Source organism: Tetrao urogallus (assembly GCF_951394365.1).
Source record: "Tetrao urogallus genome assembly, chromosome: 5".
NCBI classification, from domain to species: domain Eukaryota; kingdom Metazoa; phylum Chordata; class Aves; order Galliformes; family Phasianidae; genus Tetrao; species Tetrao urogallus.
The window spans coordinates 5,164,417-5,181,115 of record NC_136818.1 but is presented as its reverse complement, the minus strand read 5'-3'; the positions used below and the strand labels follow the sequence as shown (position 1 = coordinate 5,181,115).

The following is a 16,699-nucleotide window of genomic DNA, read 5'->3' as shown; positions in this document are numbered from 1 at the left end:
CTCCTCATTCCCTTAAAGCATGAATTTCAAAGTGCCACAGCCAAGGAACAGGTTCCAATATTATCTTACACAGGCTATTTGTGTATAAAATGGTTTGGTAAATGTGAGGTGTTTATTTAAATGAGCACGTATAGGGATACAGACTAAATAAAAGTACTTGAACACCTTTGTTATTACATACGCAGTTATAGGTATAGTAAAGGAAGTAAGGTCAACACTGCTCTTAGGTGTCTGTATAGATGGGAGGAATGTGATTCAAGCAGTGATCAAAGGCGCCATTTTGGAAAAATCCATTCTCATCGGTTCCATTGGAGACCATGTCTTCAGATACACACTGTGCTTCAGAGACTGCATCATAGCCTGAAAGCGTGACAAGTTGTATGGACATGATTTAGGACCAGTACATATAAGGCAGGAAGCAAAGTTTGAATGCAGTACAGCGTTAATGAAAAGACAATAGGATTTACCATCAAAGCCTTACCCAGGAGATACACAAACTAATCTCCATGGGCACTTGTGTCATAGTGTATGAGGCTCCCATTCATTTCTGTGGAAAGCTACTCGTGTTCAAGGGCAGTACAAGTATCAATACGACCCCCTTGAGACTTTACAGTTATTATCAGAATAGGATGGCAAAACAATGAACGGGCAAGGATCCTACTAAATGTGTACTAAAAGTGATGTTGTCCTCTTGTTTTGTGTGTTTTTCCTTTTGGAAAATATTCCATCTGTCTCCCAGCTGCCCTTTAGATCTTAGAGAAATTTGGATCCCACATTTGTTGGATCTCCACATACTGCAGAGGTGAGGTCTGTATAGACAAGTGTCTAGGGCGAGTTAGGCTATGGGATGTGCAGAAGGGGCTGTGCACCATGTCTCATTCTTAGCCCACCCAGGCTCACCATGCTGCTGGTTGCTCACCTGTCTGAGTTGAACTTGCAGCTTTCCTTACTTCATGTTGACTGCGTTCACCCCTTGCCTTGTCCTTCTCCCTTCAGCATCTGTCCCTGGGTCTACACTTCTTGCATCGCTGTGCAGTTCCTCCTAATACCCCATGGCACTATCTGCTGAGAGCCTGGACAGCCTCCTAAGCCTTCTTCTCCAGTCATCTCCTAATCATCAAGCCTTACCTGCCCCCAACCATTGCATGAAATATCGACTCCTTTATGTTAGTCCCTTAACCTGCATATTGTGTTTTACCTTATCACCTGCTGTGGGTTGAGGCTTGAAGATTGTGTCTGGATGACCTTCAACAGAGGGGTCTGACCCTCCGAATCAAGAGCCCGCCTATCAAAATTTAAATAACCACTAGTAGCATTAAGTCAGCTGAGGCAACATATGGAGCAAGATCCTTCTTCCTGCTAAGAACATGCCCATGAACTAACTGCCTGATGGAGAAAACGTCTTACTAATCTCATTCATGTGAATTGCAAGTCAACGTGTGGATTGCTAACCCTCACGGTTAAGGCACTGGGGCCTGGCTCCATTCTCAGCCTGATAGAGGAGACATTAAGAAACAACTTAGTTTTTTTGTGCCCCAGTTTCTCTTCTATAAAATAAAGATGTTTGTTCTGTTTCATGTTTCTTATCCTTTCAGGCTGTTTAACACCGGAAGCACCGTGTATCCAGGTGTGGCTGAATCTAACTGCACCAGGCTTTAAGTGACGCCTTCAGGCTGTGTGGCACCTGGTAATGACAGAGCCTGGAGTCCTGAACAGCCAATCCTTATTTCAGAAAGAAATGTCAGCTCAGTCCTTAGAATCTAAGGCGTTTTACTATCTTATACTGGTTTTATTATTAGAGGCAAAATTCTCTACTTATTTACATTTATGCATTTTCCTACCACACACTAATTAAGAGGTAGTTCACGGGTCAAATTCTGACGTCCGTAGAATTCTGGCACGCAGCATACGGCCTAAGTCCCTGAAAGATGAATCCAGCCTGCTTATCTGTGCTGTGCTGTGTATCATTCCAAGTGGAGTGATCAGAATTTTGATAAGATTTGTGTTTGTGATATGCTAATTTGTATTTGATGAGTCTGTATACAGGGTGAACACACAACCACTGATGGACAAAACCCAAGATAAGCATACACCTGAGGGATCGTTATTAGATTCCAGATAGAATAAACTACCCAAAGTCCTGAACAGAAAATAAAAATTTATTGACTGTTAATGTAATTCATGGAACAGCTGTTTGCCAGTCACATTTGGCATTCCTGTGAGATGAGAACTCATTTAATATTAACGGTGCTATAAAAGGCTGAAAAAAATTAATAGCTAGCCTTGATGAATCTTGCAAACCTGAATGGTTCTATTTTATACACAAAAAGATGAGCCAAGATTTGTATACGTTTGTATAATAGATATATAAATATCATTTCATCCACATTTATGCTTCAGTCTCTAAGTATTTGCATACCTCAGTAACCAGTATAAAAATAAAAATATTACAGAGAAACGTTTCATAATAGTTTAGCCCCAGACATAAAAATCAACTGTTGTTGAAGTTGGTGACTTGCCACAGTATTATTCTTTGCTCCTACAATTTCTTTTGGAAAGTTTATTTAGTCTGTTCTTTAAATACTGCAGTCTGTCAATATGAACTTGAAATTTGACGTTAATACGAAGAAACTATGTTTTAGTAACATCAAACTTATGAATAACACAAAAGAATTCAAAGTTGAAGTTGAAACTTCATCTTCAACTTTTCCCTTGTGTTAATCACTGATGCATACACTTTCTAGTAAGGAACACGAGACAAATGCATGCACTCTCTGAACAGAGACTCCTTTAATACAAAACAAACAGGAAAGTCAGCTCTAATTTTGTGGTCTGACTCAGGCCCCATTTCAAAGAGCATTTAAACATATGTTTTCAGTATTGTCCCTAGCTGAGATGCTCTCTGAATGCAAACATGAAGAAAAATTTGTTGAGTGACATGTAAGTAAAGAATGGAGTAAATGATGGTATTTCATAGCTCTGACAATACTCATACTCCGTTTGATTTCAGTAATTCTATTAATTCTTATTATAGTTTTAAAAAAAGAAAAATGCAAAACTAAGTACTGATTGAAATATCATAGTCTTCTAAATATTGTAACTCACAGAGAATTTTACTCCATGCAAATCCGTCGCTGAACAGGGAAATACAGCTGCAATGAATGTGCAGTACACAAATGGAAAAGAGCTTCCAAATGAAAAGGAACTACCAAATACTTTTAGTGGAATTTCTCAAAGCAGTGTCTTTCAATTTTGTAAATATCAGTGTTGTAAAGCAAAGCCATCCGTTTATCCTTAGACAGACAGGAAGTTCCTGCTGCTGCTCCTTTCTCCTGAATCTTGCTGACTATGTTCTCAACTACAGTCTGATCAGAAAAACCTGCCTGAGCACATGTGAAGACATGTACAATGAATAGCCCACACAGTAAATGTGTCAGGTCTCCTGAAGGTTTGTGTTCTCTCTGACATCCAGCATAACTAAAGGAAAACCTGCCTGTTAGACCAATATAGAACTAAAGAAAAAAACTGCTTTCCTTGTGGGATTTTTATAGATCCAGATGAATTTCAGTGACTGAGTTTCAAGTGCAAACATATTTTTGTAATAATACTGACTTCAAAATATGTTATTTCCCATCCTGCTAAAAATATCATACAGATAATTTTTTATAGGCAGAATAAATTACCTGTTGAAGCTAAAGGTGCACTGAGTATGTGATAGCCATTATGCCTCAGAGGATTAAAGCAATGGGATTCCCCTGTTAGCACATCACTGGTGACAGACTGGTCCATTGTTCTGTAGCAGTCTCCATAGTGGAAACAGTTTTGTATTGAGTGAAAGCTGCCTTGGTAACCTGAAAACAGATATTGCATACACATTTTAACACTACTGCAATGGTTTTCACTCCATTTCTGTCACAGTATTTCATTACTATTGTGGTTTTTTTCAGTTCCTCAGTTTTAACTATGGAAAAAATGATCACACTATTCTAGAAGGCGTAATAATATAAAAGCTATGTCAGACTCAGTCCCTGTGGACTGTGATCCCAATCTAGCAAAAATGTCAAGGATGTGCTTCCTTTCAGGCAACAGAAGAGACTGGATGAATGAACTCCACAACCCACTTGTGTTCAAAGCTAATAGTGAGTACTTCACTGGATCAGGTCCAGGGTACTAACTCCTTCGGGAAGGATTTTATAATGAATTACTTTTAGTACAATCATGTAATATTTAAATGCTGTCTTTATAGCACAGTAAAGTCTTATCCCATTCAGCGTGCTTTATGCACTGCTGGAGAAAGCACTGTTTACTCCAACTTCTTTTAAGAGTTCCTTAAACTTCTCCTTTCCCAGATTACTCTTATTTCAAATGAAAACTCTTCCGTGAACACAGAGGGCCACAGTCTGCAAGCAGAATGGCACTGGAGATGCAGGTCTGATTCCACATGGACATCAGGAGAAGATTCTGTGTTCAGCTAAGAGCAGCATGTCCAACCCACAGCCTGCGGGCCACATGTGGCCCAGCACAGCTCACACTGCCCTGTGTCACCACGGTGGCAGCTCTGCTCTGCCCAGTGGCCCAGCCCAGCCCCTCAGCACCAACCTAACACTGACCACAGGTGAGCTGAGAACCCAGCTGGCCTGAGACCAGGCAATGGGAGGCAGTTCAGTGCCAGCTCAAGTGATGGCAAATAACTCCATGGATTTTGATACATTGGCTAAATGTGAATAGCAAAAATACACATCCGCGCTTTCCATTTTGATAAAGGAATTTGAGAATGTTGCGTGCTCAAGAGCACACTGGGAGGTTCTGTAAATGCTGAAGGACACACTGGGGCACACAGAGGAGCTCTGGAAGCACTTTAGAAGGGAGTCCAAGGGTCCCGAGAGTGCACTGGGGCTCGCTGGGAATACTATGGCTGGTTCCCCGAGGATAGGCTCTGTGACACCAGAGCGGGGCATACACCACTATGTACAGTCACATTGGCAGCCCCTCCCAGTGCAGACACGTGGGGCAGTTGATCTGTCCTGTTATTGCTGGAGCTCTGCAAGCTCTGCTCTGATTGACTGCTGCTTTGTGTGTTTAGATTGTTCCTTGAGACAGAACAGGATGAAACACAGCCTGATTCTCTTCCTGTCCATCATTACGTCCACATCTCTATTCACTAGAAAGGGACCCGGCCGTTCCAGTTACCATGACTTGGATGGGGACAGGGACAAAAAACTGGTCCTTCCTGAGGAACAGCTGCTGGTTGACACTGAGTGCCAGACTGCCAACCAGCCTGGGTGGATTGGCCTTCCTTATAGAACTGGATGGGTCCACTACAGGGTCAGCAGGGCTGGCATTACAGAGAGCCTGAAGCAGCAGCCCCTGGGCACTGAGCACCAGGCTTCCAGCTGGCCCTGTAGGTTTGGTCTTTCCCCCTGTCCCAGATGGGTCTGTTACAGGGTCAGCAGGACTGGTGTAACAGAGGGCCAGAAGCAGCAGCCCTTGAGCACCGCACTGTCCTGGAAGGTGGAAGTCACTCTTGGACTGATCAAACCTATGCATACCTCCAGGTTGCAGTAATGCAGGATCAGGGAGATGCAATGTCAGTAAGATTTTCTTCATGAGTTTTACTACTCCTTCTATTCTCCCACCTGCTGCTTCAGCAGAACAGTCAGAGTTTCTTTTGGTAGGAGGATGCTGATGGCCTCCAGTAGCCTGGTATTATTCAGGAGGCCAGTCAGACTGCTTCAGAGGATTTGAGCCTTGTGTAACTTTTACACTAACAAAAAGGGAAAATTCCCAGCTTGTTTAAAGGCTGTATTTCCAAACACCAAAGTAATTAGATGAGATCGAAAGGCCATGTGAGCCAAAGCAACCACAAGGGCTTTTGTAACAACTGGTGCTCTTGCCAGATAAGGTTTTGTGAATTTTACACAACCACAGGACATGAAATTGATGCTTGCAGACAATACAATCTTTACTTTGGATATACAGTACAAGACAGAACTTTACTGCATTTATATATTTTTTAAACATTCAGTATTAACGATGCTTTCGGTTCATTCCATTTCATTGTACAATCATAGAATCTTTGGGTTGGAAAGGACCTTTAATGGTGCCAAGTCCAACCATCAACCTGACCTACTTTGTCCCATCCCTAAACCATGTCCCTTAGCGCTACGTTCACGCATCTCTTAAATATTGCCAGTGATGGTGACTCCACTACCTCCCTGGGCAGCCCATTCCACCTACTTTCCCACCTGCCTTGTCACCTGAGAAAAGAGACTGAAATCTCTTCTGAAAAAAGCATTCTGTGATTCTCTAGCTCTCCCTGCAACCACCTTTCAGATACTTGCAGAGAAGGACGAGGTCACTCTTCAGCCTCCCCTTCTCCAGACTGAACAGCCCCAGTTCCCTCAGTCGCTTCTTTGTAAGCCTTGTTTTACAAACCCAATTTTGTTTCAGTTCCTTTCGGTTTTCTGAAATGCTTTACTTCTGCCTGGCTTACCTCCCATGCACCTATCACAGAAATATGAGGACCTGACATACAATTAAAATCTCATAACTCATGGTTCAATTAGCAACCACAAATAGTTGGCTAGCGAAAATTAAGCACGGAACATTTTTTACAAGTTCTTACAAACTCTCTCCAGTGGTTAAAATATGAAGTAAGCAAGAAGGCTTGTCTGGTGTAAACAGCACTGCTCCTGCCAGGAGAGCAGAGAGGAGCACCAATTTGGCAAGCACTTCACTAATATTTTTTTTCCACATGGATTTCAGGTTTCCTTTCACTTTGTTTGATTCAAATCACATTTTCTGAGCTCCTGTCAGTTTAAATGAACGCTATGACATGTTCTATGTACAGTACAGGTAGAAATATAACAGTTAATACGGGAATAAAGTGAATTCCGTGCATAACGTCTAGCTAAAATTCTGCTTTGAAATAACTTGTGACACAAAAACTGCAGTTTGCCACTTCACACAGTGCACCAGCTGCTTCCAGGCACAACCTGGAAAACTTTAAGCAGCTTTAAAATGAACGATGTGATGAACAAATGATTGGAATATGTCCATTACGTGCCATCTTATGTCATTCCCATGGATGTACAAATAAGTTCTTCAGATTGCATAAAATTTCTGAGGAAAAAGCTTGTCAGGTGAAACTAACTACAGGATTCTACTGCCTGCCAAATTATTTCAGCATATGCTGATTTCCGTGTGATCTTACCACAACCAGACTTAAACACATAAATATTGCACCTTATTACTCTTTCATTATCAGTATTTCTGCTACCAGCTCGATGCAGCGTGCTGTCTTGTGAAAACTGCAGATCCACAGTATCTATATACTTCTATACAGGCGTCTACTTCTGCAGCTAAACTTACATAGCATTCCTTTTTCAGCAGAAATTCAAAGCTCACAAATCTCTGAGGAATCCATTAGAAAAATGTGTTGTTAATGAACTCAGAGGCAAAAAAGACTTAAAGCAAGCAGAGCTAAATACAGGTTACAGAGCAAATGATTTCAAAGGCTGCTAATCAAAATTGATTTTTGAATGACCAATTCCATTATGAATTTATAATAATACTTCAACATTTGGCCAAAGTGGAAAATTATTGCTTTTTCAAAACCTACGACATAACGCTTAGAAAGCAGCAATTCATTCAAAAGGAAATATGGTTCTCTTAAGGAATAAAGTCAATTTATTTAAGTGGTTCAAAACTTGTTCTGTCTATGCATTTGTTTCTGCCACAGTAATGAGCTGCTAAACTTTCCTCTTGTGGTTTGTAGTTATTTAGCTCATTATAGTAACATAATCATATATCATTATGTGCTATCATAAATCTGCCACTTTTCCCTCACAGAGTTAATCTTTTAAAATTGAGTAATCTGTTGAGCATCAGGTTGAGTTAGTTTTTCCTTTGGCACAAATCATTTAATATAATCTGCGTTAACTTTTCAGGCTAAGGCCTTCCAACTAAAGAGCAAAAATGGTCCTCGGGGACTGGAGGGCAGAGGGAAGTGTTGGGATACGGAACCTCATTACAGCTGCAAATTGTGCTAAAATCCTGCACTGCCTTAGAATTTATTCAGAGGAGGCAAAGCTCCCCTATTACCCACAGGTAAATTAATCCTGTGTAATCCTCCATCACCCAAGAACGACCTTATGCAAACGACAGTACAGCAGTGAAGAGAGTTTGAAAAAACTGGTTATCTGCCTGCACAAACTCACATGCTTGGTTACACTTGCAACCAGACAGATGTCCTGCACACTTCTTCACTGTGAATGTTCACCACACTTCAGCAGCATACCATCTGGATTACGTAACATGTTTCTTACGTATGCAAGCTTCTGCTACTGGAAGAATCTGTGTTAATCGTATCACTTGCTAATTTATACCTCAAAAATTGTACAGGTACCACAGCAGAACTCAGGCATAGGAAAAGAAGCTACCATTAAAAAGGCTGGGTAATTCAGAACAAAAAAGTGCTTTAAATTAAGCAGTGGGATAGCTGCTAAGCTGCTGCCACTCCTGCCCTCAAATTACACTGACACTCTATAGCTCTGCAGAGCATCTTTACTACACATAACAATATATAAACAAAACTGCTGAACATCAAATAGGAAAATAATCTTTCTTTATCCAAGATCACAACTGGTACAGCATCATCGGATAGAACAGCATCAGTGGATAGAACAGAACACTGCCAAAGGGTGCACCTCTTCATTTGTTTTAGCATGCAAGCTAAAATGACTTTTGGTGTGGCAGACTCACTCTCTCTAAACTGGATGAAGGCTGGATATTCAGTCAGGCGAGGTGTGTAGCTGGTAGGCATCTACTGCCTTGTGAGAGCAAACCTCTGACAATCAGGGAGTGAGTCAGCACTGTTTCACTTGATCTTGGAATCGGAGTGATCTGTGGGCATAATTCATTCTTGCAAACACCTTTTTGTAATCACGTCCCAAAAAGAAGCTGAATAAATGCAATACATGTGCTGCTGAGATACCCTTCCCTGTCATAATATGATATCACAGTTAAAAATGCTCTGGAATTTTGACTCTGCCTCAGTAAAAGCAGGTTAAAAGTAGGAGTTCCCATTGGAACGCTGTCAGACCCTTAATATGATAACATGAGCAGAAAATGCAAAAACTGAAGTAAATTAGTTTTTCCCAACTAGGAATCAGAAAAGTTGAAAAAGAAGAAAGGAAAAAGAAAGGAAGTTACCTTGAGATCCCTGCTGTACAGATTGATTTTGAAATTGAGCGTACGGTTTATTTGGTATTCCAGAAAACTGCTGCCCATTTGGTGATTGGCTGTGCGATGATGGAGAGCTGTGTTTCTGCAGTAGGGAAGGTGGAACTAATGATTTCAGGGGGCTGACAAGTGGAGAGATTATGTTGGGAGCCAGCCTAGAAAAAGAAAATTCAGAAAAACTTCACATATCAAATATGGGAAAATGAAATGCTTGAAAGGTCCTACATACATGACAGCAAGATTTGAGAAACATTTATTTTGCAGCTATAAATTATGCCGTAGAAGAAAGATAACAATGCATTGCTGCTTTCAGATTTTCATTAGCAGGGAAGGCAGTTAGAAAATGATTTATGTTTCTTTACACTGGCTTCCTGTACTAATCGTAGTGACAGAATCAAAATGACATCACTCCTCAGAAAGCAACTTAGACACGGGTCAGCTTTAATTTGAAATTTTGTAAGCTGAGAAACACGTCCAGAAACAGAAGTGGAGAATAAGTCAGAATAAGTAAAAGCATGTAAATTGTTTTCAAGTGCCTCAGTAGTTGTACTGGGTAAAGCTTTCTACCCGGGTTTCAGCCAAGACAAAGAAAAGCATTAGTTTTCAATTATTCCTCATACAGTATTTTTTAGACTGCACTGCAAGAAATACAGAATTGACTGTAACAGCTGGCACTGTCCTTTCAAAGAAAAGGCCTGAATAAGGGTTTGCTTGTGGCAGCAGCTCTCAGAGTAAAACTGGGCAGGGTGGAGCCTGAGAGATGGAAATTCCCCACGGACAGCCAGGAGTCAGGCCAGCAACAGGAGCGCTGGGACAGCCCTGCTGGGGGACAGACCCAGACCCCGTGTTCCCACAGCAGGCTGGAGCAGCTGAAGAAGAGCCTCGCTGGCCCTCTGCCGTGAAATCCCTGGGCTGTGCTCCACCACTGGCAGAGAGGTTTCAATGCTTCCCCTGGCCATAGAGTGCCCCCGGCCCACCAAGGCAGGTGCAGCAGCTGGCCCACGTGGGATGAACCATAGGCAGGAGAACTCTTCTGGCCGTTCAGACAGAAAAATGTCGTGGTGCAGAAGACATGACCAAAAATCTGGTCATTCAGGCTTAAGCCTCTTTTATAGCTGCATTAAATTAACCCTGCAAATGAGTAACTTGTTATAAAGTGAACCTTTTCACCTCCTACTATAGCTGTGACAAATGGTTTTTTGCTAAATAGCCCAGGGTTACACTTCAAATGTGGGGTCTGCTTGGAGCAAGCTTTCAGCATATTCAAATTTAACATGTAGGCAGAGGAACACTGCCAAAAGCTGTCACAGTGGCATAGTGTCACAGTGATGCTTATTAACAGGGCTTTAAATAAATCAACCGGTCAAAGCCAATCCTACGATGAAATAACTCCACCACCCGAAAACACAAAAATAAGGCACGCAATACAGACTGCAGAGAGATCAAATTTCCCCAAACTAAACTGAAGAAATAAGCAAGTATTGTTAAATGGTGTATGGGAACTGCTGAATCACAGCCTGAACCTCTGATGGATCACCTGAGCACTGAGTCAGCCACAGGAGCACAGGTGCAGGCAGTTCACCTGTGCTGCTGGAAGGGGCAGAGCCTGGCTGCACCTCTCCTAGACCCATTTAACAGCTGACTGCCACTAGGAAAGGGTCTCTTCTGGAGATCCCTCCTCTCGAGTTTTGCAGCAAGCCCAGGATGTGGGTAAGCTTTCCATCTATTCTCTTTTTGTTATTATAACCTGCTTTGCCAAACTCCCTTGTGTATTTCATAATTATAGCATCTTTATATTCATTGGCTGTACAAGTGGATTAAGACATTTTCAAGCCAAATATCTAAGGACTGGATAACAAACCTTTTGTGAGAAACATAATCCTCATAAGCAAAGGTCTGCGACACGTACAGATAACTGAAGCAGAATTATAAAGCCAATATGCAAATACAATCTTATTAGTCTGTGGGGTTTGTTTGCTTGTTTTTGTTTCAGGGTCATATTAAAAAGAGCTCTGCAGCAAAACTTAAGAAAAGCTCAGGCTGCAGACACAGCAGGAATGGGGGAGTGGGGCTGCAGCAGGGCAGGCAGTGCAAGGTCAGCTGTGCCCTCATCAGGTCCCAGGCTGAAAGTGCTCTCTGGAGCTAGCTCTGCTGAGGACCAGGTGCCCTGGGGAAAATATCGAGTTTCTTTGCAGCTAAATGCAAAGATCAGCTCCCATGTGGCTGTAGTTTTCTCCTGAAATGACTCAGTGGAGAAACAGTAAACAAAACTATCTGTCGTGCTGCCTGGCTACATGATGGATCTTCCACAAATTCTCTCCAACATGTGTCAGTGGTGAGGACTGCATGCAGATGGGGCTGCCTTTATCTGCTGGAACCTGCAGAAAAGCATTGCTGCAGTTTCATCCAATGCTGCCAGGGAGTGCTGGCAAAGCATGACCACAAGTGACAGAATGGTCACCAGCTCATTCAAATGGCACATGGAGACATTGTCCTTGACATGCCAGAAATGCTAGCAGAAGCCAGGAAATACTTCTATCTGAAAGCAGATTAAAAGATTGCAGTTGTTTTCTTTGGAAGGATAACAGCTAAAAGAGATCATGATAGTGACATTTATATGGATAATGACCACACACACATTTTGAAGAGAAACAAAAGATGTAGTGAAGACTCCAAGGCTGGATGAGCCAGAAACCACTCTGAATGAGGGAGGAAAATAGTTTTGGTGAGCAGGCACTCAGCGCCTGCTCTGGGAATGCCATGTGCTGGCCGCTGCTGGAGATGCAGCCCCATGCGGGCCTGCCTGGCTGCTCTGTACTGAAGGCTTTGTTTGCCCTGTGGGGAAATTGCATTTTTAAATTCTGTGCAAATATATTGCACAGCAGAAACAGTACATTAAAGTTGTCTGGCTGTGGGAATTCTGAAAAAGCCAGCTTCCCCATTTCACTCTTCCAAAAGGTTATTTAAATCTTAACCCTGTGAGACGAATTGAATGGCTGTTGTGATTATTTTAAAGCAGTGCTTGTCCCCACTCATTCTTTTGCATTCTTGTTTTTCCTGTGTATGAGCTCAATGGTTTTGCCAGGGTTTGTGCCTCAAAGCTTTGCAATGGCTTGTTGGGAGCAGGAGGGAGGCACACCAGCGCCTTGCCAGGAGGCAGCAGGGTGAGGAGGTGTGGGGCTCTGCTCCAGCCAGGCAAGCCGGGCTGCCAGCTCCCTGCTTCCACTTGCTTTGCCTGCACGGTGCTGGGGCTCAGCAAACATTGCTGCCTGCAGGCAGCCGGTATCCTAGTAACTTGTAGTGCAGCAGCTTGGGCTGAAACCCTGAGAGCTCTGTGTAATGCTCAGCTCTCTGCCTTCTCCGTGTGAAGGGTTTCATGCAGTTTGAGCAGGTAACCATGAATCTACTGCTTACTCCTCAGTCTCTCCCATGTATGGGATTTCACGTTAAGTTAGGGAACAGTTTTTAGCTAGGAAAGAGCATTGCTTAGCAGAAAAATCAGTATTAGCATAAGTGGCCAATGTGGGAATTTGCCTTCTTAAAATAGCCATCACAATGCCAACAGCTCAAGCTGGCCCCTAAAATATTGTTCTCTGTGTGCGCATGTATTCTGGCAGACTCAAGAAGTTTTTCATCAACTGACTGTCCAGCCACCAGTGCCCTGCCTTTAATTCTGTCCTAAATGTTTGTTAACTAATCATGTCACTGTGATAACTCAGGTTGTTAAAGGATAGGCGGAATCATTCCTGATAGAAATTAAATCACTTAAAAGGAGATGCCTTTTGTATGGAAGGGGAAACATTGAACTACTTAAGCCGGAAACTCAGCTGGATACATCAAAAATTCCAAGGCAGTAGCTCAGGCATATGTTTCAGTAACTAACAGCCTGTACATTTCCTGTTAACGCTGTACTACAATCACGGTTTGCTTTGGTTTGTATATTAATAATAAATATATGCCCTATATTTTATTTCAATTGTAACTTGCATAACTCAATAAGTCTGCAGGTCCTTTTGGGGCCTTTTCACGTATATCTGTGCATATATATATATATAGTTATATTGGCATCTTATAGATAAATACTCACGCATACATGAAAAAAATCCTTCCTTAATTCATTAAATTTAAGGCTCCTAACTATCCTGATTCTTTCTGTCTGAGAAGATGCGTCTTTTTCCTATCTCACTAATGCTACTGACAAAGCTAAGACGAATAGTTCTTACAGCTTGCTTCCACTGCTGATCTAGTTGGACTGTCAATACACTCCACCTTTCTATAAGGATGCTTGATGACAAAGCGCTTTCGTTATCTCAAGTAACAAATCAAAACACTGCAAGGCTTTTAGTGTCCCACTATGTCCTTTAGGAGAAGGGTAACATCTTAATCATGCTCTTACCTTATTCCTATCTATTTCCCAGTATAGACACTAATGATGTTCCTAGCTGGATTTCCTCTCTGATCCAGCAGATTTTTAGTTGCCTACTGATGGAATTGCTGTTGCTAAAAAAAAAACGTTCCTGGATGTGATACGTGGTGCAAGTAGGAAAGTCTTTTAATCTCAAGACTTTTGGTGACTTTGGACCTAATGATAGTAGGCGCTTCTCATTATCTTGTGTGTTTCTTAGGAATAGCTTTTGGATTCACAGGAATCTGTAGGCCTGGAAACTTCTGCTGTATTTGTGGTGCTCTCTGGGTGTGTTTCTGTATGGCAGTCAGCACTGTGGTGCAGAGCCCAGAAATCCTCCTAGCCTGGAAGGAGTACTTGTGATGGACACGTCTCCAGCTTTGCTTTATATGGTGAACACCCTAACTGGAGGATACGTTGTCCAAAACCTGGAAGCGTTTGCCTCCTTATCTCCTGTTCTCCTCTAACTTCTCTGGGTCCCCATGGTACCAAAACCGCATCTTCAGTACTTCATGCATCACAGACAAAAGTGCTGCTGCTTAACAATTACAAATAACTGGCAGCACCACGGCCCAAGAGGCTCATGTTGCACACTACCTGGTCTGAAGGGAGGTGCTAAGGAGAATGTTTACTTGTGATCTGGATAAAGCAAGGGAGAAGTGGTGACTGTTCACTGAAAGTACTTCTGTTTCCTGGCAAGCTACTCAGGTGCTTGTAGGAAACTCAAAACAGATCTGAATATACTCAATGTGGACAGCAGGATGCAAAATGAAACCAAATTTGGAGAAATTAGAGATATTATGCATCAACACTGAATACAGAAGAGCTGCTTTCAGTTTTGATGTATTAAATCACTGCAGGAGTTAAACCAGCTGAAGAATACTAGAACAGTAAGAGTGAGAGAGGTTTCTCAGCAAGTCAAATTTCCTAAGCTATAAGTGTGGCACTGAGGAAGTGAACTTGAAACACAGTTTTTCAGAATGCAGCGGCACGGCAGAGGAGCCAGCCTCCTCTCCAGCCTGCTGAAGACACAGCAGCGACAGGGCATTCACCACTGGGAGAGGCAGGCTGGTTTCAAACAAAAGGAGCACTTTCTCATGCAGCATGCTCTGGCCTGGGACAGTCATAGCCACAGGAAGTCACGGAATCAAACAGTCGAGATAAGTGCTGTAAAAACGGGCTGAATAATTTAATGGCCAAAACCAACATTTCCATGCTAAGCAAGAGGTAATCAAATCTTGTGCTTCAGGATGTAAACTGATCGCCCAAGAAATCAGAGAGGAATTCTCACTCTTCACTCATCATACAACTTCACGTGATTGACCAGGTATGGAGGGTTTTTTCAAGCTCCCTTTGAAGCACCACGTGTAGGATGGCGCTGAAGACATAATACTGGTCTTGAGGGACCTATGATTTCAGATGGAAGTGCAAGTCTAGTGCATTCCTCTCCTGAGGATGCATCAGTAGGCAGTTAAGTAAAAAGACTAGTCAGAAAAGTCTTGTTTTTGTAATACCATCATCCACAGAATGGTATTGGAAGAACTGATCCTGAGCTGATAACATCTTGTCTGTAATGCCGCAAACATTTCTATACTGTGTTAAACATTATCTTTAAATCGCTTGATTTCATGGCCCTTCTTAAGTAAGCTCCTGAAGTCTGATGAGAAGAACTATCTATGAAGAACCACTAACACAAACGGCAGACACAGACCACGAGCCACTTCCTCACCTCTGCTGCAAAGCATCTGCCACTCGCAGCAGTGGAAACACAGAAATCTCAACCTTAACAGATGGATTTTGTCAAATTAAAAATCAAAGTATAGAAGATGTTAATCTACGTCCTCTCACTTTTAAAAAGCACAGATCTTTAAGAATCTCAAAGAGAAGTCTCAACAAGACTTAAATTTTCTTGTGATTGTTTTAACATTTATTATAAGTGTTAAGATTAAATCATAAGAAAGATGTATGTGAAGGAACTATGTAGGAATGCTGTGAGTTAGCAGCAATCTCTACCAAAGACTTTGTAGGCTACAAGTACTGTTAGCTTGCTTTATGTTTACTTATCCTGCCTCTGGTTCTGGTTTCTCCTAGTAGACAGCAGTGCATAAAAAATTGTGTATTTTCACAATGCGTGCAAAATGTCATGTTCCAACAATCTTGGAAAATAAGGACAAATAATAAATGCATATGGAGATGGATTTTTCTGACCTTTGTGTCAAGATGGAGGTATGTTCTCTATATTCATCCACAGTACTCAGTCTGAGTAAGAAACAGTTGTATATTTTATTTTTGCTAGGCTGTTCAGTAACTGTTGCTGGACAAATTAACAGAGTAAGAAATTGTAAAGCCAGATTTAGAGCTGTTTTAAGAGGAATTCTTTCATCATCTGGTTCATCCTGTCTTAACTGCCAAAACCCACACACACAACGTTTAAGCAGAAAATGCTTTAATTGAATTGAAAATTGGAAAATAATGAAAATAATTTGAACTAAGATTCTTGAATAATAACTGAAAGAAGTATAACCACAAAATAGAAATATCTGAGATCAGGATGTTGCCAATATGAAAACTGTCTGGTTTTTTTTTTTTTGTTTTTTTTTTTTTATGATGTGATGGCTTGATTGGCAGATTTCTAAGCAAGACAAACAACCTCAACCCATATCCCATTGACTTCAGTGAAAAAAGGACCAAATCCAGACTGAAAAACATCTGTCCTTTATCTCTAACTTTTAATATATTGGGGGTTTAGGACCATACTGTAACACAGCTCTCATGTATACCATACTGACACATCCCACTACCTAGCATTTGAAAGTTTTTAAGAGAAAAGTATATAATAAAGCGACAGCATGAAAAGCACTAAGCAGAGAAGCTCTATATTTTGGCATAAGTTACTACAGCATACTGCAGCTAGCTACAAAATCTGAGATGTTTCCACGGAACCAGGTTCTGCCGTAAAATCCAGCATGCTAACCATTCCATTCATAAATTCTCTCCCCAGGCCTTACAGTTACTTATATTGTGAGAAAGTCCAATTGAGTTCCAGCACTA

At 41.7% G+C, this 16,699-nt stretch overlaps 1 protein-coding gene across 1 annotated transcript in view; it reads right to left on the bottom strand.

The window, feature by feature from the left end:
- Positions 1 to 223: 223 nt before the first annotated feature.
- GLIS1 (GLIS family zinc finger 1) overlaps positions 224 to 16,699 on the bottom strand; it is a gene marked incomplete at its 3' end in the record, with an annotated part of 177,358 nt that continues 160,882 nt past the window's right edge. The window contains exons 8-10 of the mRNA XM_079536471.1: positions 9,214 to 9,398; positions 3,684 to 3,851; positions 224 to 360 (exon numbers count right to left, since the gene is read on the bottom strand). Coding sequence (XP_079392597.1) covers positions 224 to 360; positions 3,684 to 3,851; positions 9,214 to 9,398 — 490 coding nt within the window. The remainder of the gene's footprint in view (positions 361 to 3,683; positions 3,852 to 9,213; positions 9,399 to 16,699) is intronic.